Source organism: Oryctolagus cuniculus, chromosome 1 (assembly GCF_964237555.1).
Source record: "Oryctolagus cuniculus chromosome 1, mOryCun1.1, whole genome shotgun sequence".
Taxonomy (NCBI): domain Eukaryota; kingdom Metazoa; phylum Chordata; class Mammalia; order Lagomorpha; family Leporidae; genus Oryctolagus; species Oryctolagus cuniculus.
Genome location: NC_091432.1, coordinates 53991058 through 54014258, shown reverse-complemented (window position 1 = coordinate 54014258; position 23201 = coordinate 53991058). Strand labels below are relative to the sequence as shown.

At 56.1% G+C, this 23201-nt stretch overlaps 1 protein-coding gene across 14 annotated transcripts in view; it reads left to right on the top strand.

Annotated features, from left to right (window-relative positions):
• MICAL2 (microtubule associated monooxygenase, calponin and LIM domain containing 2) overlaps positions 1-23201 on the top strand; it is a 226177-nt gene that overhangs the window by 110305 nt on the left and 92671 nt on the right. For 7 of the 14 annotated variants that reach the window (XR_007911288.2, XM_070073243.1, XM_051824713.2 and 4 more), the window contains exons 16-23: positions 7781-7849; positions 10485-10634; positions 11939-12061; positions 13075-13293; positions 13535-13636; positions 14783-14905; positions 18393-18455; positions 22899-23006. Coding sequence is in view for 13 of the 14 variants with exons in the window: in XM_070073243.1 (XP_069929344.1) it covers positions 7781-7849; positions 10485-10634; positions 11939-12061; positions 13075-13293; positions 13535-13636; positions 14783-14905; positions 18393-18455; positions 22899-23006 (957 nt within the window). In the remaining variant the exon portion in view is untranslated. The remainder of the gene's footprint in view (positions 1-7780; positions 7850-10484; positions 10635-11938; positions 12062-13074; positions 13294-13534; positions 13637-14782; positions 14906-18392; positions 18456-22898; positions 23007-23201) is intronic. The other 7 variants (XM_051824773.2, XM_051824734.2, XM_051824729.2 and 4 more) reach the window with 3 other exon arrangements.

The following is a 23201-nucleotide window of genomic DNA, read 5'->3' as shown; positions in this document are numbered from 1 at the left end:
GATGGGGAGGGAGCAGCCAGAAAGGCAGAGAGGAATGGGACGACCTGAGAAGGAGAGTGAGCATTGGCCTGGGGACAAGAGTAGAGCTGGAGGTGGCGGGGCGCGCATTTCAAGGAGTAGTGACAGGAAGGGGGTTTTAGGACCGTGAGTGGAGTGGGAGCTTCTGGGGTGGTCAGTGGGAGCAGAAGACAGGGGAGGGACCCTGGGGACAGGGGCTGAAACAGGGCACCCTTGAGGACCCCCCCGGGCCGATGATCCGTCTGCAGACCAGCAGTAGGCTGCAGGCCTCTGGGTGGCTCTGGGTCTTCCTCGGTCACAGCAGTCTCGTCACCCCTGGCCAGCGCTGCCTTGTCCTGCCAGCCTGTCCACCTGGCGTGGGCTGGGGCTATCTGGCCTCCTGTCTCTCTGCTGCAGGAGGCAGCGGCCACTTTTCCCACGGAGGCCTGCCCTCCCTGTTCCCAGGAACACAGCCACAACTGCTTCTCTGTCTCCGGTGCAGCTACTTGACACCTCTGCCTGCCCGCGGCTGGAGGAAGGCAATGGCCAGCCAGACCCGGGGCTGGCTTCTCAGCACAGCTGCTGCCGAGACAATGAGTGACCCCAGCTGTTCTCTCTCCCTGGCCTAGCAGCTGTGAGGGAGGGGCTACCCGGCCCACCGTGCTGTCTCCTGGAGCCCCATCACTGGCGTGCTCCACCCCGGCTTTGCCGTCTGCCTCTGAAGCCCAGGAAGCTGTGCCTCAGGCGGCCATGTCCCCGGCCAGCCAGCACAGTCGTTCTAGAAGCTCCGCGGGCCAGATGCTGACTGCCCTCGGCCCACACATGCAACTGGAGAGGAAAGCTCAAAGCTTCTGCTCACCACACCTCTGTTGACAGAGTGACCCCACTGGAGCAGACTGGCCAGCACTGGCTTGGTTGCAAGGCAGGAGTCGGCGAGGCCACACTGCCTCTGGCTTGCAGGGAAGCGCTGGGGAGTGGGGGAAGCTGCCTGTCCCCTTTGAACCTGACCAAGGTCCTGCAGGGTATCCTTTGGCTGCTTGGCATTGTGAGAGGGGTCAAAGCCCATAGATAAGACCCCTCCTTCAGCCCCTGTAACATCAGTCATTGGCCCTTTGAATAGAGAGGTCTGGTCCTTGCAGTACGTGTTGTCTGTCTCTCAGACTCGTCGTCAAGTGCTCCCTCAGTGAGGCTAGGGGCTTAGAAAGGTCACTGGCTCCCAATGCCACGGTCATCGCTGAGATGAGCCTGCATGTTGTCTATCGCCCACTGCCAGGTGGTCAGGACCACGTGGAACTTGCCTTCTCCCCATTCCCCCTGCATCATCTTCTTTTACCTAGATAGGTTTTGGGTTTGGGAACCTACCTGCCGGACTCTGTGGCCTCCACAGCTCCCTCAAATAAGGAGTGCAGCCCCAGTCTGAGCCTGTTTTGACAGACTCTGAAATCCACACACACATCTGTGCCTGGGCATGCAGGCTCCACCCCAGGCCCACCAAGGAGAGGTGGGTACAATTAGACATGCAACCCTCAATGCCCTAACTCATACCCCCTTATAGAATAAAGACATAGGGGGGTGAAGTATGGCAGGGGGCTGGCACTGTAGTGTAGCAGATTAAGCTGTGACCTGCAGCACCAGCATCCCATGTGGTTCCAGTTCAAGTCCTGGCTGCTCCACTTCTGCTCCAGCTCCCTGCTAATGCACCTGGGAAAGCAGCAGAAGGTGGCTCAAGTACTTGCTCCCCTGCCCTAACATGGGAGACCCAGAATAAGATCCTGACCATTTGGAGAATGAACCACAGGATGCAAGATTTCTCTCTCTCTCTCCCTCTCCCTCTCCCTCTCCCTCTCCCTCTCCCTCTCCCTCTCTATAACTCTTTTGAATCTAAAATCAACTCTAAAGAAAGATGAAAGATACAAGGGGAGGCATTTGGTGGTTAAGCTGCCCCTTGGTTTGCCCACATCCCATATTGGAGTGACTGGGTCTGAGTCCCAGCTCTGCTGTCCATTCCAGCTTCCTGCTAATGCACACCCTGGGAGGTAGCAGGAGATGGCTCGAGTGCTTGGATCCCTGACACCCATGTGGGATAGACTTCCAGGCTGCAGGCTGCTGACTTTGGCTTGACCCAGTTCTGGCTGTTAGGGGCATTTGGGGAGTGAGCCAACAATGGGAGATCTCTCTCTCTCTCTCTCTCTCTCTCTCTCTCCCCCCTCCCTCCCTTTCTTTGTCTATTTTGCATATGGAATGCAAAAAAAACGCTAGGCCAAGCTTGCACAATTCTATCCCATAGCCTCCCCCAGGATTTCTGTCCATATTCATGTATCTGTATTCCAGCTTCCTCCCTGCCCTTCTCCCCAGCTTCTTGAGGAACATACTGTCCTGGAAATTGAGCGGCAGGTACGCATTCAGTTATAACCTGCGCCCAAATCTGGAGAGAATCCATTAGCTATCATTTGAGCCAGTGTCAAGAACCCCTTTCCCTCTTGGTTTTCATTGTTGATGTTAATTTCTTCTCTCCTCCCTAATCTTATCTTCCCGATAACATCCAAATCCCAACAAGATTTATCAGCTTGAAGCAAAATGAAATACTTTTCTCCCTGGAAGGCCTTGCTTACTTTTGGGGCAGGTGACGCGCCCCTCCCACTCTGAGTGTAACCCATGGGCTGATTAGCTCTGAGGACTGGGTGACCCCTGCTTAGGAAAAGGACAGGAGCTTGGGGATTACGTTTTCCTTCTAAAAAGCCCTACGTCTGCACATCTGCAGATCTCCCCGTGATCCTGGTTGGCATCTGAACGCCACACCACGTGGACAGTTCCTGAGGCTGCATGGCCGTTGTCACCATGTCTGCAGGTGACACCTGAACACACATCTGAGGCTTGCGTCATTCCTGCACGCACACACACACACACACACACGCGAGTGCGCGTGCTGCCTGTCTGTGGTCTCCCAGTGGCGCCTAGATTCACAACTGCAGCCATCACGTACGCTATGTTACGTACACACACAGGGGCCCTGACTTTTGCCACTCTCTGAGCCCATTCCTTGGAGGGCAGCACGGAAGTTCTCCCCTGTCAACCCATCCCAGAAGCCAGGTAGGGGACCCAGGATTCATCCTGCCCAGCCTGGTCCTCCTCCTCCAGCTGTCGTCCCTGGTAGAGTGGCGTTCACAAGTGTGCATACTCGAGTGTGTCCGTGTCTGCTCTGAGTGAGAGAGAGAGAGAGAGAGACCCTCCCCTCCCCCTCCCCTTCCTAACCTTCCTGCACGGACGCTTTCCACAGAGCCAGGGAGGGTCAGGTAAGAACAGGCCTTCTCCATCCAGCCACTCAGCCAACAGCTGTTTCCAGAGTGCCTGATTCACCCTGAGTCCTAGGTGCTGAGGACAGAGCAGTGAGCCAGACGGTGAAGGGCCCCACCCAGGGAGCTGACCCTGTGGCGAGATCAGAAGTTCTCACTCCCCCGTCCACACCCGGCGGCCTATGCTCACACTAGATTTCTAGGATCTCAGAGACTAGCAGAGGGCTCTGAAGATTCGGGAGCATGGGGGCTTCCACTGCTGGGCAAATCAGGCCCTAGAGTAGCCCTGCAGGCCCCCTCTGGGCTGCTGCGTCTCCCTTCCTCCTGGGAATCCGAGCGGATTTGTGCTTCGGGAATGCATGTTGAAACCAGGCAGAGAGAGAGCTCTTCCGACCTGCTGGGGATTTGACAGATGTTCCCACTTCTCAAAAAGCTCCTTTGCGTCTGCATGATGAGGGTAGTAACACACACTGCAGCACTGCCGCAGAGCTGGCGCGAGCAGTACACACTGCGGGCCTGAGCGCCGGGTCCGGCATGTGGAAGCGGCTCGGTGAACGGTGGTTTCAGCCCTTCTGGGATGCTGATGGAACGAAGAGGCTTGTTTTCTGAAAAGGTGCATGAGATTATTTCATCACTTGGCTCTGTACTGCAACCAGGATCAATCCAGCATCTTCCAATGTACAAAGCACTTTTATTTAAGAAGGATCTTCCCGATGTTCATGAAGATGAGGTGTAGATTTCAAAAAATATTTTGCATCCAAGTAAACGTTTCGCTCCCTTTTCCCACGAACTTCTTGAAATGCCCTTGTGCATCTCCTTTGCTTTTCATGTTGCCTGTGGCGGGAGGCTGGGAACATAGTCTCATCCCTGTTATAGCTGGGGAATCCTGGACTTGGAGGATTCAATTTTGTAAGTCACACAGGTGGCAGATGTGAGCGCCGGAAGTAGGATTCGGATGGGTGAAATGCCGTTACTAGCACTGACCCTGCTAATAGTGTTTCATGCATCGACAGCACTCCGCAATTCAAGACATGGCTTACACCCATGTTTCATTCATCTTCATACACCTTAGGAGCCAGACAGGTCAAAGGTTGCATCTTACAGTTTAGGAAACTGAAGTCAGAGTAGCTAGGTGATTGCCCTGAGGTTGCACCAGAACTCGAGCCATGGTCCCTTGGATAAAGAGCCCGCTTGCTTTTGTTGCTGACCATCTCTCCAAATATCATAGCTGCTGCTCCAGCCACCCAGGTCAGAGCACACAGCGCCAACCTCTCTTACTCCAATCCACAGCTAGATTTCTCCAGCATTAGGCTGCACCAGCTAACTAAAGTTTATTTGCTTTGAGCTAAAATCACAATAACTCAGGAAGTATGGGAGCATGGCTATCTTGTGCTGATCAAATAAATAGAAGATACGTCTTGATTATTTTTTTAATGAGGAAACCCATTAGTTTAAGACATGCCTTTAGATGTATAGAGTCCTTGACATAATTGGGAAATCATGATAAGGAGGTGTTCTCCCTAAAGGAGGTAGGGAAATTAATTGGAAAAGAAAGGAAGCTATTTTTTTTTTATTTATTTGACATTTATAGACAGTGAAACACAGAGAAAGGTCTTCCTTCTGTTGGTTCACTCCCCAAATGGCTGCTACAGCTGGCGCTGCGCTGATCCGAAGCCAGGAGCCAGGTGCTTCCTCCTGGTCTCCCATGTGGGTGCAGGGCCCAAGCACTTGGGTCATCCTCCACTGCCCTCCCGGGCTACAGCAGAGAGCTGGACTGGAAGAGGAGCAACCAGGGCTAGAACCTGACACCCATATGGGATGCTGGCGCCACAGGCGGAGGATTAGCCAAGTAAGCCACGGCGCTGGCCCCAGGAAGCTATTTTTTCATACTGCTGCTCCTTCCAACTGGGCATAACTGTTTTCTTCCTCCTTATAGAGTGAGATAGAGTTCAAGGGGAGAGGGTTGCATAAATATAGAGAAGCAGATAAGAAAAAAATAGGTTAATCCTGGGTTTGAATTTTCTTAACATTTTTGTTTTTACCTAGATCTTGGTTAAGAATCAGTGCCTGAATGATGAACCCACAGGAAAAGTAGAAATCAATAGGATCTGTGTGTTGCTCACCTTTCTCTCTAGACTGCATTGATTGTCCCCGGGCTGCAGGAGAGCAGGGGAGCTGAGGTTGCCCCTTTGCGCTTCTTGATCCCCCCCACCACACACACACAGGGTTTGGGATCTCCTAGGACTGCTGGCTGGGCACATGTCCCCCGGGAATGCCTGTTCTGAGCCCGTGTGTATCCATACAGTCTGCAACTGCACAGCCCCTTCCTGAGCTGTTGAGGATGAAGGGAGAACGGGGTGGGCTGCTCTTTGGAGAAAAGACCAAGTCCCCGCTTGAGATGGAAACACACACACCAGAAGAATCCTGGTTGTGCATCAAGTGTTCCTGTCGGGTAGAACGTTTTGTACTTTCCCAGGCTCCGGCCTCAGGGCCAGAGCTGCGTTCACAGGCTGTGGAGTCGGGGCCCAGACTGTCTGCGCCTCCACAACCTAACCTAGTTGCAAACGAGGTCATCTGTTTCTCTTGGTGTTTACCCAAGTGTTTGGGTTGAAACCATTTCCATTCACAGAATAGGAGTGGAGGAAAATGCCAAAGACAAGGCGGGGCTCTTTCATCTGTTGTTTTGTGCTGCCTGGGTCAAATTTTTGAACAAATGTCAACAACTAAACTGTGGTTGATCTTCTCTTAAAAAAAAAAAAAAAAAAGAAGAAGAAGAAGATGGTTCTAGTAGACCAGGGAGAGGCAGGCTGGGGACAACACGGGTGCAAGTGTAGGGGAAGCAGCAGGCCCGTGGGGAATGAATGCCAGGGCGCCCATAGCTACTGCTGCAGAACAATCAGGAGGTAAAAGACTGTTCCTGTGGCCAGGTTAAGTTAGGATTTATGGGGCCGATTGGGCCGTATGCCTGGGTTTGAGGTGAGCAGGTGGCCTGCAGCCCCTCCTACTGCAGCTGCAGTGGTACAAAGACTCGCACTTAACAGGGGCCTTCTCTGGAGGGGCTCTCCCAGAGTGGGAGGCGTCCTGCAGAAGGGAGGGGTGTGTGTGTGTGTGTGTGTAGACTCAAGGGCCCTGAGGGAGCTAGCCTCTGGGAGAGGGTCCCACAGCTGGGGACTGCTGGTAGCACAGTCCAACCCCAGAAGGGGATGGTGGAGCCCAGGTAGACCCAGCCCAGCCTGGGACAGCTTACCCAACAGGGTGCAAGGAGAGGCTAAACCTCTACCGCAGCTCTTAGCATCAGCTCAGCCTGTGCCATCCTACTCATTCCTTAGGGGATGACAGTGGTTGGAGCCCTTTGGTGGTTCTTGCAGGGCTGATGCAGTGGGCTTAGATAAGGCAGGGTTTTCCAGGTTTAAATGTCCAGGCAGCAGTGGGCCAGGAGAGGTTATCAGTAGAACAATAGCCTTGTAATGTGTTGTGCAAGCTGGGAAACTTTGGAGAGTGGAAGGGGACACTGTTAATAATTATGCAGGGGGGGCCGGCGCCGTGGCTCAACAGGCTAATCCTCCGCCTAGCGGCGCCGGCACACCGGGTTCCAGTCCCGGTCGGGGTGCCGGATTCTGTCCCGGTTGCCCCTCTTCCAGGCCAGCTCTCTGCTGTGGCCAGGGAGTGCAGTGGAGGATGGCCCAAGTGCTTGGGCCCTGCACCCCATGGGAGACCAGGAGAAGCACCTGGCTCCTGGCTTCGGATCAGCGCGATACGCCGGCCGCAGTGCGCCAGCCGCGGCGGCCATTGGAGGGTGAACCAATGGCAAAAGGAAAACCTTTCTCTCTGTCTCTCTCTCTCACTGTCCACTCTGCCTGTCCAAAAAAATAATAATAATAATTATGCAGGGGGGAGGGAGGCAGTAACCTGTTTGGCTTGGGCAAACTGGGCTGCGTGGTTATTGTAGGCATCAGGCCAGCTCTCATGCTTATTTGAGATTAATAAAATATCACAGCTGGGATGGTGCCTCAGTTGCCGATTTAATTCATCACCAAATCCCTGGACAGCTCACTTGAGTCCTGAGAATGCCTCTAAAGTGAGCCAGTGTCACCTCCGTGTAGGAGAGAGGCTCTCAAGGTACAGAAAGACCGCAGGTGGCCTCCAAAAGGCAGTGCACTGAGGGCATCGGCAGGCCTTCCTGTGACCTTGGATGAATCGTTAATCTGCTCGGAGCCTTAGGTCGCGTTGCAGCAGTGACAACCCCTGCCTGCCCATGTCACAGGGATTCACTTTGCTTGGGATATTTCATCATGAGCTTTTGGGATGTAGCTCGCAACTGCTCCTACCGAACCCTTGGCACCTGTGCAAGGTCAGGCACTCTCCAATGCTTGTCACAGTGCAGGTCACTGATGGCCATGTCTGCCTGCTGGCAGGGATCCAGCCCCAGTGCCAGTTCAAGGCTAGCCCACAGTGTCCCTGGGCTCACCATGTTTTCTTGGTCGTTGCAGGTGGATGGCCAACCCGAAGAGAACGACATGAACAAACGCAGGCGGAAAGGCATCAACAACGTGGACGAGGTTTGTGTGCCTGGGGTCCCTATAAACAAAGGCCTTCTCCTGACAGCTGGTGGCCAGAGACCCGCCTGACCGCAGCTGCAGCCCCGACCCTTCTTTCTGTCCTCTCCCAGAACCACTGGGTTCCAAATCAGTCAGGGGTCGTGTCCTCGCCTTGCCTCAGTACTTGGCAGCTATGCAACCTTGAGAAAGGTAACTCCCAGGGTGTGGACCCTACCCATATAAGGCAATAATACATTCAAAACAAACTGCAGGGTTTCTAAAGATCAGTAAGATGACTTACACAGCCTGGCACCCATGGGCTACTCCGCGTACAATCACTGTTAAGAGAAGGTAGTCCAGGGGCCCCAGCAGTCCCACTGTCCTCCCAGGCAATGTTTGGAGTCTTCCCATGTTTTCTGCACTTTCAGTCTAAGACAAACATCCCAGTGCCCACGAGCGCCACCGTCTGGTGAAAGAGAAAAATTGCAGAGTCAAAGGAGGGCACTAATGGAACACCTGCTTCTGAAAAATTGCTTAGCAGAAGCGAGCTGGTTCCTGCTCCACGAGGCAGATCTTTCAAGAGACCTGAGATACGCACTTCATCCAAAAAAAAAAAAAAAAAAAAAAGCTAATTCAGAAAGTTCGTGGAAATTGAATCAAAACATAAATTGATTTGGGGGCGAGGAAGTTTTTTCATAATGCTCACTTTCCATGCATTTTTAAGTGTTTGCATGTTGTTGGTGACGTGAGGGGATACCACCCTTGTGTAGCCCTTTTCTAGAGTGTCTTTGGGTGACCCCAGCACCAAGTGTTGCTTGCAGCCTCTTTAGCCAACAGGGAGTTCATTGAGAGGCGGGGCAGGGGCTGAGTGGCAGCTGCCAGTCACAGGTGGCGGTACCTCCTCCCCAGAAGCTTCCCTGGGTGTACTGTGTCTCAGCTGGAAGTCTCTTCCTGCCTTTCCTGCTCCTGCTCCTTCGAGGAGGGCCAGGTGCTGTTTCCTTGGCTGGCAGCCCACGACCAGCAGTGGGGAGAAATCTACTCTGCATCTGCTCCTTCTCAGGAGGCGCTGGGCTGTTTCCTGGGCAGCTGTTTTGCTGAAAGTCAGCTCTAACAAAGCAATCAATCTTTCTAAAGTCCGGCTACTCAAAGATCTGGCAGCTTCGGTGTCACCTGGCAGCGTGTTTAGAACGCAGACTCTCGGTGCCCACCCAGTCCTCCCGCCAGCAAAGCTGTCTTTGCACATCAGTTCCTAGGTGCTTCATGTGCACAGCGAGGTGTGGAAGGCGCCGCCGGTCCGGGTGGCTCTCTGTCCTGGCTGGCCTTGGCCATGTAAGGTGTTTGTGCTCAGTGCATTTCCCATGGTGAATTACAGAGGGCCTCTCTGGTCTGTGTTTGCCCAGCACTTCAGAGTGGCTGTGCACACAAGGCTCCCTGAATACACACAGTGAACGCAGCTTGCCTCTTCCAGCCCAGTTCTTTGTTATGGTGAGAACCCCTGCTCTGTCTCCCTGGGGGAGCCTCCTGCCCCCAGACAAGGCAGTGCCATTATACACTTCTGAGGCCTGCGGGGCTGGGGGGGAGGGGGCAACAGACACTCCTGCAGGCCCCTGGTGATTTTCTGTTGCTATTGTTAGCAGATGAGCTGGAAAAGTCTTACAGGGAGCCTCGTGTTCTAAAACAGCACACCCAAGCCGTCAAGATCTACTTCACCATTATAAGCCATGTTGGCATCACAGATCCCTTTGGGATGTGATGAGAAGAGCAGTTCCCTCTGTGGTATCCTCCCACAACCCAGGGCTCATCGTGAGCAAACAGCAGAACAGCCCAGACTGGGGGACTTCCTACCAAACAGCTGCCAGTGCCCTTGCAAGGTGGCATGGCCAGGAAAGACAAGGAATGGAGAGAATGGAGGAAACCCAGGAAGGAGAGTGGCTAGATGCCGCGTGGGTTCCTGGATTGACCCTAGAGAAGGAAAAGGATCTCAGGGGGAAAGCCGGGGCAGTTGGATAAAGTCTAACTCGAGTAGCATTGTGCCACTGTGGATTTAGTTCTGATAACAACAGTAGAGTGATTATTCCAGATATTAGCGGTCAAGACAATTAAATGTGTGCAGGGTGTGCAGAAACAGTCTGTGCTATTTCTACAACATTTGTGTAAATCTGAAATTGTTCCTAAATTAGAAGGTAGCAAAACCCAACAGGACTGGGCGAAGTTGGGGGGAAGAGAGAGGAGCCCAGAGCCTGTGCCTGGCCAGGCTGCTCCCCTGCGCCCCAACCCTTCTCAGGCTCAGGGTGTGTTCTGAAACCCATTTTGCTTGCCATGTTTGATTCCTGCACGTGAAGTGGGTTTCCTTCCATTGACCGATGAGGGAATTCCAGGGATGCTGAGCAAATATCACACAGCTGGGGAGTGAAAGTCAGGACTCAGGCCCTAACTGGCTGCCTCCTAAGCCCAGCCAGGCTCAGGCTCTGGAAGGCGTGACCCCTGCCGTGAGCATGGTCTCTACCGGGTATCCCCGCTGCGCCGGCCTCACGTCCTCAGCCCACAGAGGGAGCCCCACTTCAGGAACCCAGTCCTGTGTCCTGAGTCCCCGGGCCCCCTCCCTGCTATGTGGGTCCAGGAGCCAACCTGCCTTGTGCTGTTGTGACTTCTACAGCCACCAGCCTTTTCCAGCCGGAGCCTGGGCTCCAGTCAGGAGTGTGGCAGCAGTAAGGAAGGCGGCAGTCAGAACAAAGTCAAGTCCATGGCAAATCAGCTGCTGGCCAAGTTTGAGGAGAGCACTCGGAACCCCTCGCTCCTGAAGCAGGTGAGTCACATAGCCAGCGCTCGCCGGGCCTGCGGCTGCCGGGAAGGTAGCAGAATTGTTCAGGCTAGAGATGGATTGCCACTGTGCCAGCCAGGCCTGGTTAAAGCGACACCCGAGCTTCTAATCCTGGAGTCAGCAGACTTTTCTAGAAGAAGCCAGATGAGCAACTTTTTCTACGTGTGGGAGGCAGTGCTGTCTCTGTGGCAACTACACGATTCTGCCATTGAAGTGCGAATGTAGCCATAGACAGATGAGTCTGACTGTGTTCCAATAAAACTTTATTTCCAAAGCAGGCAGCGGGCCAGTGTGCTGGCACCTGTTCTGCGTTAAGGAAATCCATTCCCCTATGTGGTTGTGCTTTGCAACCGCGACATGAGAGGCACACTTGAGGGAGCTGCTGAGTTGCAGGCTGTGTGTTAGTGTTGTCCGTGTTGCAAAGAACCATTCAAACCCAGGGAAACTGAACCAGAGGTGGACAGGCATTCTGGCCACACCCGAGTCCCCTGGGCCTCCCCTCCTGCCCTCTACCCCGGGTCAGCCTGAGGCTGAAGAAGGTCAGGCTGCCAGCTTCGCTTTGACTCTAGCTGCTGGGCCTGTGCCTGGGGCGCTCTTTGCCCCCCTGAATTTCCACTAGGGGTGCTGCTGCCTCCTTACAAAAGCTTGCGAGAGGGTCTGGCTCCCCCGCAGAGAACACCTGCCACACAGCAGCCAAGACCCCTTTCAAAGGAGTGGGCTCTGGGATCATTGGCTGTCTTGGTGGTCTTGAGGTGGGCCCTGCCTCTCCTGGACCAGCTGCGCTTTCCCAGGTGGTGGAGGAGCTTTATTCTAAGGGACCACTTTCTGAGACTTGAAATTCTCAAGAACTGTCCTCAGTGGCCCCTTGTGGAGGCCCACCCCCCACAGTTACTGGATGCAGACGAGGGCTCTCTTCCATCAGAAGAACTGGCAGGTCCTCCCCCTCGGGTGGGCGGGAAGCTTTCCTGCCCCCGGGGAGCACTGCTGGGCTGGCCGCCCGGCCCGGCGTGGGCTCTGGCAGTGCCAGCCCAGGGCGCTGTGTCTGAGCCAAAAGCAAAGCCTCCCTGGGATTCACACGTTGTCTGGGAGGAGGGGACTCTAGGAATCCAGGCTGTTCACAAGGGCTCGGGTTTCCGGGCTGGGCCCGGCTTGCGGGAGCTCAGGCCAGTGCTCCAGCCGCTCCTGCCCGCTGCCCCTCCTGCACCTCCTCGCTCCTCTGTCCTCTCTGACTCACCTTTTCCTTCCTGTCTCCTGTGGCTGCTTTTCGGGACTGGCCTTTCTCCTCCCAGGAACGCCGTAACTCAGGGATAGGTAAGACCACCCTGTGCTCTTCCTCTGACCTTCCTGCTAGCTCTCACTGCCCCAAGCCGGACGAGCCCACACCCAGCCCATCACCTCCTCTGAAAAGGCAGGTAGGGCTCCGTCCAGTGGATGCTGTGTGGGTGAAGCCAGAGGGGGCTTTGAGCAGAGGGGTAGGGTTAGCAGCTCCGTCCACCCCCCAGATAGGGCTGATTGTAGAGGCTGTGGGCAAATGACACAGCTTGAGGTCCCCACATTTCCAGGTAAGAGTAACCAAGTACACGGCATCTTGGAATCCATGCCAGGACCCCCTCGACCAGTCGAAGGTACCAACTGGCCAACCGCCGTGCTCTTGGTGTTGTTACCTGGGGAAAATGGAACCCCGGCAACGTGGGATGTTCCGTGTGATGCCCTGTGACACTCAGCTTTGTCTGTAGACTGATGCTTGAATAGGCTGATTTCCAAATCAATGACTCAGCGATGCTGGAATGGACTCGGGCCATGTGGCCGTCACCATTGAAGGGGGAAGGCATGGACGTGGCGAGACGTCCTGGCTGCCAGAGTAGCCAGGGTGGCAGCTGGCGGCCACCGACTGTAGCTCACTCCAGCCACGCTGTCCGGGTTTGGAATTTGAACAGAATCCCTCTTGCTGACCACAGAGCTCAGAGCTGTCGGTCAGTGTTAGGAAGTTGGTGCTGTTCCCAGGTGGTGGAGGTTGAGGGAGACGGCTCTGAGCATAGCACAGCTAGCTGGGGAGCCGCGTGAACTGTGCCGACGGCTACTCTCTCTAGGGCCATCAAACCAGCATCTCTGGGGCTGGGCCAGACTTGGGGGCTTTTTCAGGTACCTGAGATTATTCCAATGTTCAGCTGGGATTGAGGACCAGGGTGGAATGGGTTTTGATTCAGGGGGCCCGGGGTGAGGGGCAGACTCTGTGTCGTGATCGAGGGTGCCAGGTGGTTCCGAGGCAGGTAGACGAAGCTCAGCCGGGAGGCCAGTCTGGAGTCTGACTCACTGTGGCACCCGGTGTGGCCTTCGGCTCGGTCCTCGGCGGGGGGACTCCCTAGAGCGGGGCCTAGGGCAGGGCCGCAGGAGGGAAGGAAGCTTGATTTTCCCTCTTTCCCAGTTCCCCTCCACGGCTGTGCCAGGGCACGTGCTCCGAGAGCTCAAGCAAGTGTCTGCAGGCGGCGAGTGCCCGAGCAGGCCCTGGAGAGCCAGGGCCAAGTCTGACCTGCAGCTGGCTGGGCCCGAGAGCCCCCCGGCCCTGCCTCCCGCCTGCCAGGGAGCCCTGGCCCTTTCAGGGGTGCTGCGGCGGCTGCAGCAGGTGGAAGAAAAGATTCTCCAGGTGAAAGACTGTTCCTGGCCCTCGCCCCTGGCCATGCCTCGGTGACTTCCCGTCCTGTCTCCCCTCCTCCTGCCTGTGGGGGGCGGGGGTCCCTTCTCCTGCTTGCTCCCTGCCTGCTGTCCCACTGTCTGTGGTGAGTGGACAGGGTCCCCACCAGCCTTCCTCACCTTTCTCTTGGGGGCACCGCCATAGTCTCTGTCACTGCCTCTCTCTTCTTTCTCCCTTCTTGCCTCGACTGCAGAAGAGGGCCCAGAACTTGGCCAACAGGGAATTTCACAAAAAGAACATTAAGGAGAAGGCGGCTCACCTGGCCTCTCTGTTCGGACATGGGGATTTCCCACAGGTAAACCCGGGGCGCCGGAGCCCCCAGGAACACACAGGCCGGCCGGCCCGGCACCCAGGAGCAGTCTCCGGAGTTTGGTCTGCCCCTCCCGCCTTCTACTGCCTGAGAAGTTATCCAATTTTTAAAGCTGCTCAGATGTTTGAACTGGCATCTGAAAAAAGACCTAAGTGAGAGACTCAGCATAACTAGATGATGCCAAAGGGGAGGTCAGGGCAGGAGCTTGAGCTCACGTTAACAAAAAATGCTACTAAGCAGAAACACGGACTGTTACAGCCCAGACAGGTTCTGAGCCAGCCTGGAGCTTCCGAAGGGCCCACGCAAAGAGGGCATGCTGGCCAACTGCAAGCGTAACACTGCCTTTAAGGTGAAAGCAAACCAGCTGCTCGCGATGCCTAGGGGCACGGTGGAGACATCTCCCTGAGGCCCTGACAGGCGACCCTAAAGGATGAGGTCAAGCTCGTGCTGTCAGCTGGGTTCTGCTTGGCAAGAGGCAGTGTCGGGCCAGTGAGAGTGACTTTGCCTTAGACCAGGGAGTGCAGCCCCCTCCGAGTCAGGTCCTGGTTTGGAGACTTGCTGGGGAGAAGAGCGTGTGCTCCCAGGGAGGTGTGAGCTGACCGTGAGTGCCGGCTCCCTGTCCCTGGCCGCGAGCCCACCTCTCAAACTTCTCTGCTCCACGCTGACCTCCCAGATGAGGTAGAATCACTGATGTGCGCACAAGGCTTCATGTTCAGTTCATGTTCAGGGTTGCCCGGCACAGTTGTCTGCCTGCAGCTGCCGAGCCCCTGCTGGGGCCCTCTGCCCCGAGGCAGCCCACGGTGCCCCCTTCCTAAGCCTGCAGCTGCCACTTCACGCCAAGCTCCGTCAGTAGCCCTGGCATCCGGGGCGGATGGAGGCAGAAACAGCATTGCTGCAGCTGTTTTGGTGTGACGGGGGAGCTGGCACACTTTGTAGCTGAATGCGGCGTAACCAGGAGCCAGATAATCCTGCCTGGCTCCAAAGGCAGAGCTTTCAGTTTTGCTCCGAGCCACAAGCCCAGTGTTGGCCCTGTGCTCTGAGGCCACGGGCGTGGGGCCGCATCGTGGAGGCAGGCGTGCCTGGGCAGTCCCCTGGGATAATCCTAGTTTCCTCTGTCTCTGTTCCGTGCAGAATAAACTGCTCACTAAAGGCCTGTCTCCTACTCATCCTCCGTCTCCTCCCTCTTGCCTTCCATCTCCTGACTCCGCTCCACCCTCTCCGCCGGCTGTCAACACTGCTTCCTCTTCCAGAAAGGTAGTTGTCCTCAGTGGTTCGCCTCCCTCGCGCTGCACAGATGGACATCTGGAGCCCGGCCGCGCTGCGCTGGGCTGAACGTGTGTGAGCTATTTTACAGCAGCCCTGGAAGCTGATTTGGCTTTGCGCTGGAGCATGCAGCGTAGCAGAACGGGCAGCCCACGAGAGCCTGCCAGGCGGCGCTCACTGACCGGGCAGCATTCATGAGTACCCACCAGCCACCTCCCAGAGCCCGCAGCGGCACGGGGCGCGGTGCCCTTACAGAGCTTGGATGAGAAACAGCATGCTGGTGTGGGAATGCTGCATTGTACTGTGTGACGTTGCCGATGTGTGGCTAGCGTTGATCTAACAAGATGCAGTTCAGGACAAGGCTGCGGGAGCAGAGAGGGGAGAAGCGTGGGAAACATTCGGCAGCCAGGGGGTGAAGGCTGGGTGGGAGGGTTCTGCAGGAGAGAAGTGCAGAGCCAGGAGCATCTTGGGGAGCGGCTGGCGTGTGCAAAGGCAGGCAGGCAGACCTGCATTACGCCAGGAGGCAGAATGTGTGGCGGGACTTGAACTCAGGGATCAGAGTGTCTGCAGGGCGTCGTGTGTCAGGGTAAAGTGAGCGCACACCTTTCACGTTAAGGAATTTCATTTCACCCTCCGGGCCGCAGGGAGCCGCTGGAGCATCCAGTCCGTGCTTTGGAGGCACATTCCACGTTTTCCGTGTGTCCTCCTGTGACCTGGCACAAAGGCAGCCCCCTGAGAGGAGAGGGGAGAAGAGGGGCTTGGGGAGCCTGGCCTCTGGCTTGTGAGAGCATTGGAATTCACAGGAAGCCCCCACGGTGTGAGCTCTTGCCCCGGGGACAGGTCTGGTGTCTAGCACACCCAGTCCCTGTGCCTCCCCTCCGAGGCTTGGCTAGCTGCGCTGAGCTGCCCTATAGAGGCTCTGCTGGGCTGCCGCGTGCCGTTAGGCCGGTGCTGAAACTGGCTCCTTGCTGGCACACTGTAGAAAGATTAGAAGCCGCCTTTTGGGGTGCAGCTGGAGATGCCGCTCCTTGGGCCCCCAGCTCTGTGGGGAGCACGGTAGCTGTAGGTTCCCAAGGAAAGAGCAAGGAGTCTTCCCAGCTCCAACCCCCGCCCCCCGCCCCCGCCCGCCCAGGCCCCATGCGACACAGCCACAGGCAGGATACCAAGACACTTAGCATCTTGTTCGGCCTCCATCCTGGGCTGGCTTTCGGGCTGAAGTCCCCCGGGCTGCGGACCTTCACGTTCTCCGCAGTAGCAGAATGGTTCCTGGCCCCTGACAGGCTAGAAACAGGCATGTGCGCCCCTTGCCATCCGCATAGAAAGGAGCCTTACCCGGGGTGGGGGGTACTTCCTGCTGCGGGGAAAGGTCGTTGGCACCCTTGATGAGGTGACAGGAGGGGCCAGGGCACTCTGCACAGACCCCGGTGCAGGCTGAGCTGCCTGGCCCAGGCCTTAGTTCCCTCTGGTCCAGTTGCTCTCCTGTGACCCCAGGCCCATCAGGGCGACTTCACCAAGGCCCCTCCCGTCCCTGTTGCTCTTCCTTCTGCACGAGGACCTGGCTTGTCCATCGTTTCTCAGAGCCGAGGGCAGAGCTGGAGCAAGAAAAGCCACCCCTTCCCTGGGTTGCATGACTTGGCTTCCGGTGTGCATTTGCTCCTCTGACAATGGCAGGAGACAAGCTGCTGGGAGCACACAGAGCCGTGAGGTCTGACCCAGGCATTCATGGTGGCCTAGCCCCGTCACATCTGCGTCACCCCCGTGGAGGCCTCCGGCTGCTTCTCCACTGGGCTGTTCAGGCAGCATTAATACAATGTCATTCATTAAGCAGTGAGCAAACATTCAATCATTCATTCAACAAATATGGAATGATAACTCGGTGTCAAGCACCCCAGGCAGCGAGTAAGAGTTAAATTCCTGCCCTGTGAGGCCTGGGATTGGGGTACTAGGGGGAGAGTAGTCTTGAACAATAATACAAAAAAGTGATCACATACTAGTAAGTTTCAGGCAGTTAGGGAAGGCCAGGAGGTCTCAGCTGTCAGCGGTCGGTGGTCGGTCGTACAAAGAACCTCGCCAGCCTCAGCCCCGACCCAGCCCCTGCCCCGCCACCACATGCTGTTGATTCAGCTCTGGGCTTTGCACACTCAGAACCTGGCAGAAGCACAGCCTCCCCGAGGAGAGAGCTGGCTGCCCCTTAACGTTGTGCTGGGTGCGTGAGATGCAGCCCCGAGAGGCTCTTCCTGGCGGGAGTCTGGGGCCTCGATGAATCCTGCTCTCGTTGCCCGGTGCCCCAGCGTCTCCCCAGCGCAGGGGAGCCAGAGGGAGAAAATGCTCTGAGGCTTGGTCCCTGGCAACCTCCTCCTGGCAGGCGGCGTGTCCCGGCTCCTGCCCCCCAGAGCCTTACACCTCAATTCAGAGGGCCCAGGAATGGTCACTCCCAGGTGTGAAAACTTGTCACCAACTTAAGGGCTGTAGCCAGGGCTCTACCTTCAGACTACACTTGCCCGTGCTCTCGCATCGACGGCAGCTTTAATTCCGAGTGAGCCGTCGGTTTTGTTTGGCCTGGACAGTCACAGGCGGTCTTCACGCTTCCTCATTTAGAGCCCAGATCCTGGCCAGAGTCTGTCGCTCATGACCATGGCCTATGGGCACCACGCCCAGTGTTATGTCGCCAGCACCATTTTTTCTCTCCCAGCCCCACAGACCAGCCCTCCTCTGGTGGCACCAGCTCCCCGTCAACCATCCATTCATTAATTGCATTCTTCAAGAAGGGAGGCCACGGTGGATTTAGATGAGCACCGCTGGCTATTTGCTGAGACTGGCAAGCTCCGGCAAGGACAAGATGGCGACTGAACTTGCACAGCTGAGCCAGGGCACCGTTTCACTGGGCTGGGAACCCCAGCTTAGTCTTCCTGGGTCAGAAGAGCAATGAGCATCGCCATAGGAGCTTTGTCTACCCTTGGAGTGTTTGTTTTAAAACCGGATCTGCAGGGTTTCCTCTAGACATTTGCATAGGAGAGGGAAGCAGGAATGCTGGGCCCTTCTGGCTGGGCATCCTGCCCTTGTTTCACTGGGTGCAAAGGTGAATCTGCAGGATGGACCCCGGGCCGCCTCCAGCCTCCTGGCCCCTCCCTCCGTCACAGGGCAAGAGCTAGGCAGCATCTTCCAGGTCTCCAGTGTGCATCCAGCCTGGGGGTTTTAATTTGCCAGGTGCCGGTAGGTGACAGGGAAGCACAGCGCTACACGGGGAAGGATCTAAGCTTGCAGTCCGACTTGCACACCTGTCCCTCACTGTGTGACCTTGCACAAGGCAGCGGACTGCTCTGCGCCTTCGTTTTCTAACCCATAAGATGGAGATGGCGGCAGCTGGAATGCTGAGGGTGCCAGGTGCCGGAATGCCGCAGCGACTGAAGCATCCAGGCTGGTGCTCATGCACAGCGGGAGGGAATTCTGAAACGCATGTTGATTCCTCTTTCTAAAGGGAATGTCAGCACCTTCAAGTGGCCTTGTCTATCCCGGGCGCTTAAGAACAGTGCCAGCTCAGGTGAGTGAGAGCCTGCCTACACCACGGCTGCCTCACCTGCCCAGGGGCTCGGCAGAGCCACCGTGCGGGGCTGCGAGGGTTAATGTGCATAGGTCCATACCCTGGTGCCTGCAGCTAGGGGACTGCAGGGGGCAGAGCCAGGCTCACCAGGGGCTCACAGCCCCAAAGGCCTGTCTCAGCTCTGAGCGTGAGATTTCCAGACCCCTTCCAGGAAAGCAGTTTCATTTCCTCCCCTTCCCTCACCCTGGGCACATGTCTGAGGCATCGAGTCCCTGTCCTCTGCTCTTTTCTCACCCAGGGACTCCTCCCTGAAGACGTCCTTGCTCAGCTGGGCCCAGGGACACGTGGAAGTTCCCCTTCCCAGGCGGCCTCAGCCCTGAGACCCTGGCTTCACCCCCTTCACCCTCACCCTGCCTGGCCTGTGTGGGCTTGGTTGGTGCTCAGAGCAAGCCATATAGTCACAGCAGCTCCAGTCTGTGGACAGGTGCAGCCCGGACACCTGTTATCCCTGGCTGGGGTCCAGGCCCCAGGGGGAAGTTAGCATTGTCTGGAAACAAAGGCCCAGGGGCCGGCTTCCTCCTTCATTCAGAGAACTTGCCCTGTGCCCGGAACACAGAGAAGGAGACAGGGCTCCTGCCGTGGGGGTGAACACTGGAGGCAGACGGGCAGCCCAGGGCAGTGTGAGACTGGCTGGCATCCAGGAGAGAGCCCTGTGTGTGGTGCTGAGGGGCACAGGACTGGCTGAGCAGGGCCTCTCTGGGGAGGTCCCTACGCCTGTGGTGTTGGCATGACCACAGTGGGGTCATCATGTTTGAATCGAGGTCAGCTGGGGGAGAGAAGGATGAATGGTCATGGAGGGTGAAAGTCATCTAAGGGAACAGAGAAAGAAGTTCTAGAACATGGAAATGCAGAGCTGCACACGTGGCCGTGCTTCGGACTCGGTCACTGTGGGCCCAGTGCCTTCTGGTACCCAGCACCATTTGGGGCGTGGCCTAGATTTTTTATGATTCTTTCCTATAGCTCAGCAAGCTTGGTGTCTCCTCATTTTATAGATGAGGAGGCTGAGGCTAAGAGGAGGAGGAGGGCGGTGCGTGGGAGGCTAGCCTGATGTAACACGGGGTGATGGCCCACTTAGAGTGTCCAACCATCTAGCTTGTTCTAATGAGCCAAAAAAATAATTCGAGTTCAACATAGAGGAGGTGGTGAAAAATATATCCTTGAACATTAAGAGACTTTTGAAAACTACATAAAGGGTTGCCAAAGTGCTCCCAAAATTAATTCTTTAAAAAAAAAATGACTGGGCCTTTGTTATTGGATCACTCAAAGTGGACTCCAGATTAACTGTTGCCAGCCAAATCCTAGCTCTCCCTCTGCCCAGCCCTCCTCAAGACACACTGGTGAGAACCTCTGGCTCTTATTCTAGGTCAGTGCTAGGGTGAGTTCTCTGGAAGTCTCTCCATGAGTTAAGCTTTTCATTACTGCTCCGGATCCTGACAACCTGGTAGCTCCCCAGTTGCTTGCCCCAGGGCTCCTCCCAGGGTACCTCACACACAGGTACTGGCCTGTGATCCAGTGAATACAATGAGAGTACAGCATTAAAGGTATATAGAAGGGCAGGCATTTGGCTTAGTGGTTGAGACACTTCTTGGGACACCTGCCTCTCACATCAGAGAGTGTAGGTTCAAACCCTGGCTCCACTTCCAATCCCAGCTTCCTGTCAATGCATACCCGTGGGAGACCTGGATGGAGTTCTAGCTCCTGGCTTTGACCCAACTCAGTCCCCGCTGTTGCAGGCCTTTGGAGGGTGAGCCAGTGGATGGAGATCTGTGTCTCTCTCACTCACTCTTGCGCTGTCTCTCTGCCTCTTGAATAAAGACAGGAAGAGGAAAGAGACATAGAGGGCAATCTGACATTGCCTCACATTCAAGTGTATAATCCAATTTCTAGTATCTGAAAGTACCAAGCCACCATGGATCAGAGATTTTAAAAGAACAAACAAAAGCTGGTCATGGTCCACAGATGGCTTCCCGAGTCCAGAGCCAGCAGAAGCCAGGTGGCCGGATCTTCACACCTGGAAGCCAACATGGCTGACCCAGAGTCGGGAAGTAGTAGACAAAGCTCCGTCCCCAGGCAAGGCTCATCTTCACCCCGGCCTCGGATGACCCTTAATGAAAGGAAGGACCGACCAGGTGTGGTCTTGTTCCGGGCCCCAGCCCAGTGCCCTGTGCTGGTAGAACCCTGAGCAGGCTGCAATGACATATGCAGGTTTTGGCGACAGCACCCAGCCACTTCCCAGCCCTCTGCTCGCTACCGCAATTGTTCCCAAGTCAGCATTGCTCGGTGGCACAAAGTGCTTATTAGCTAAGTGATTAATAAGACCTCATTAAGACTTGTATTTAAAGACCCGGAAAGTGTAGTCTCACTCTCTGCTAAGTTGGGGAAGCAGTAGCTGGGCTGAGTCTCACAGCATCACCAGGGTCCCTTTCTGGGAGAGTGCTGGGGAGCCAGCTCACACACTGGGCCCACCAGGGGCTTGGGCAGGCAGTACCAAGGGTAGACCTGCGCTCCCCCTCATTCCTTTGGAGGAACCCAGGAAGTACTTTGGATTCCATAGCCTCTGTCTGAGGGGCCATGTCCCCAGTAGGGGGGACAGGAGGTCTGACAAACAGTGGCTGATTGTCCTGCACCAGTGCACTTGAACCCGCCTGGGAAGCAGGTGCCAATGGCAAAGAGTGTGCTCAGAAGTGGTATCCCAGGCTCTCAGGCTGGGCCGTGTGGGGCAGGGTGGGAGGGGGTGCCTGGCCTGGCAGCTGCTGCTCCTCACAAAAGACAGGTCTTGAAGCATCTGAGGGGACCCCATCTGCCCAAATCTGAAAGATCAGACACCTCCCCACCCCTCAGCAGGCCACATTGTCTACAGTCCCCAAGAGCCGAATACATGGTCTGGGACACCTACTCCAAAGTTGGCGTGGGCCTTGGGGTTTCCTTAATGAGAACAGAGCCGGGGTCCCTTGGACACGGTCACTCTCACCATCCTGACCCTGTCCATCCCTATTCACTGCAGTTTGGCTGGAGTCCACTGAGTTAGCCGTAGGCCCCGAGGACGGCTCTGCCACCAGCAGGAGGGGACCGTGCAGGCTGTGGGCACTCCACTCACTCTGCCCTTCCCAAACTTCCTGCTGATTTATACCGCGCTGTGGCCTCCCCCACTCTAAGATGGCCTTGCCCAGCACCCAATCTGCAACCTGCTGCAAGCTCCCCGCCTGCTCCGTGCACTTGCTCAGGGCACCCCGTCGGCCACACACTCCCAGATCTGTGGTCCTGCCGGAGGGACTCAAGCCAGCCGCAGACCTCATGACCCTTCAGGTCATCCTGGCCCAGCCCTGCTGCTAAGCACCAGGCAGTGAGACATCTCTTCCCTCACTCAATCCTTCCCACGAATCCATGAAGCACATACAACTATCCATTTTACCGCAGAAGTTCAAAACTTTGTGCCAGATCTGAGAGGTCCTTTGTGGGTCTGTGCAGGGCCCACTGCCCACTAGGCAGTGACCCATAGCTGTCTAGACAGGAGGGCTTCCTGGAGGAGGTGACTGTGGTTTAGCTGTCTTCCTGGGAGGACTGGGTTCCTCACTGTTTTCTTTGCCTTGCTTAACTTCTCTGTCTCACAGACTTCTGGAGGCTATGGAGACACAGGTGCAATGCTGGGAGTCACTGAGCCTGAGCAGTGTTGGTTTTCCCAGCCTCTGATGAGAGAGCCTGGTGTGACGGCCCCTGGGCTGGGAGTTGGGAGACCAGAGTGTGGTCCTGAGTCGCCCATGTGTTTGCTAAGTGGCTTCAGATAGAGCCTTGCCCCTCTTGGAGATCCATTTACCCTATCTGTGCCATAATAAGCTCAATAAATTCCCAAAGGCCTCACGTGGATGTGGTTCCAGACCCATTGCCTGATTTACCCAAGGCCTGGGAGGGTTTCTTTTTATATTCTCCATATCCCAGTTTTTTTTTTTTAATTGGATTAAAATACACATAAGCACAAAATTCACCGTCATGGCCATTCTTGAGAATACAGTATAGAGGAAGTAAATACGTTTATAAGGTATGCAGCCATCCATCTCTAGAACCTTCTCATCCTGTGATGCTGAAACTCTGTACCTGCCCCAGCCCCTGCCCCTCACTGCTCTCCCGGTCTCTATGGTTCTGGCAGCTCCAGGGATCTCCTGGGTGCAGCGTTTGGCCATGGAATTTTATTTCTCTCCTTTTCCCCATGTCCAGAATGCCTGTGCTGAGCTCCCCCTGGCTGGTCTCGCCTCTCCAGGGCTGTCGGGTGCTGTGTGCATGGGGACGTGGAGCCCTGTCCCACGTCCAGCCTGTTGGCGGTTTCTCTCTGGGTGCTAACGGGCCTCTCCCTTTGTCTCTGTCCCCTCTGCCTCCGCTCTTGCTTAGCTGACGGTAGGGAAAGTGTCCAGCGGAATAGGGGCTGCCGCCGAAGTCCTGGTCAATCTGTACTTGAACGATCACAGACCCAAGGCGCAGGCCAGCTCTCCAGACCTGGTAAGGCTGCGTCCCCCTCCGCCACCGCCTGCAGGCACTGGCTCTGGCCTGTCGGGATGGGCTCGCGGGCCACGGAGGATGGCCAGGCCCCCAGAAGGCTCCTCTGCTGGGGAGCCAGGGGGCGCTGAGGACAGGCACGGGCTGGACCATGGCAGAGGTTGGAGGGAGGCTGCATTTCAGAGCCTTCGTGAGTTA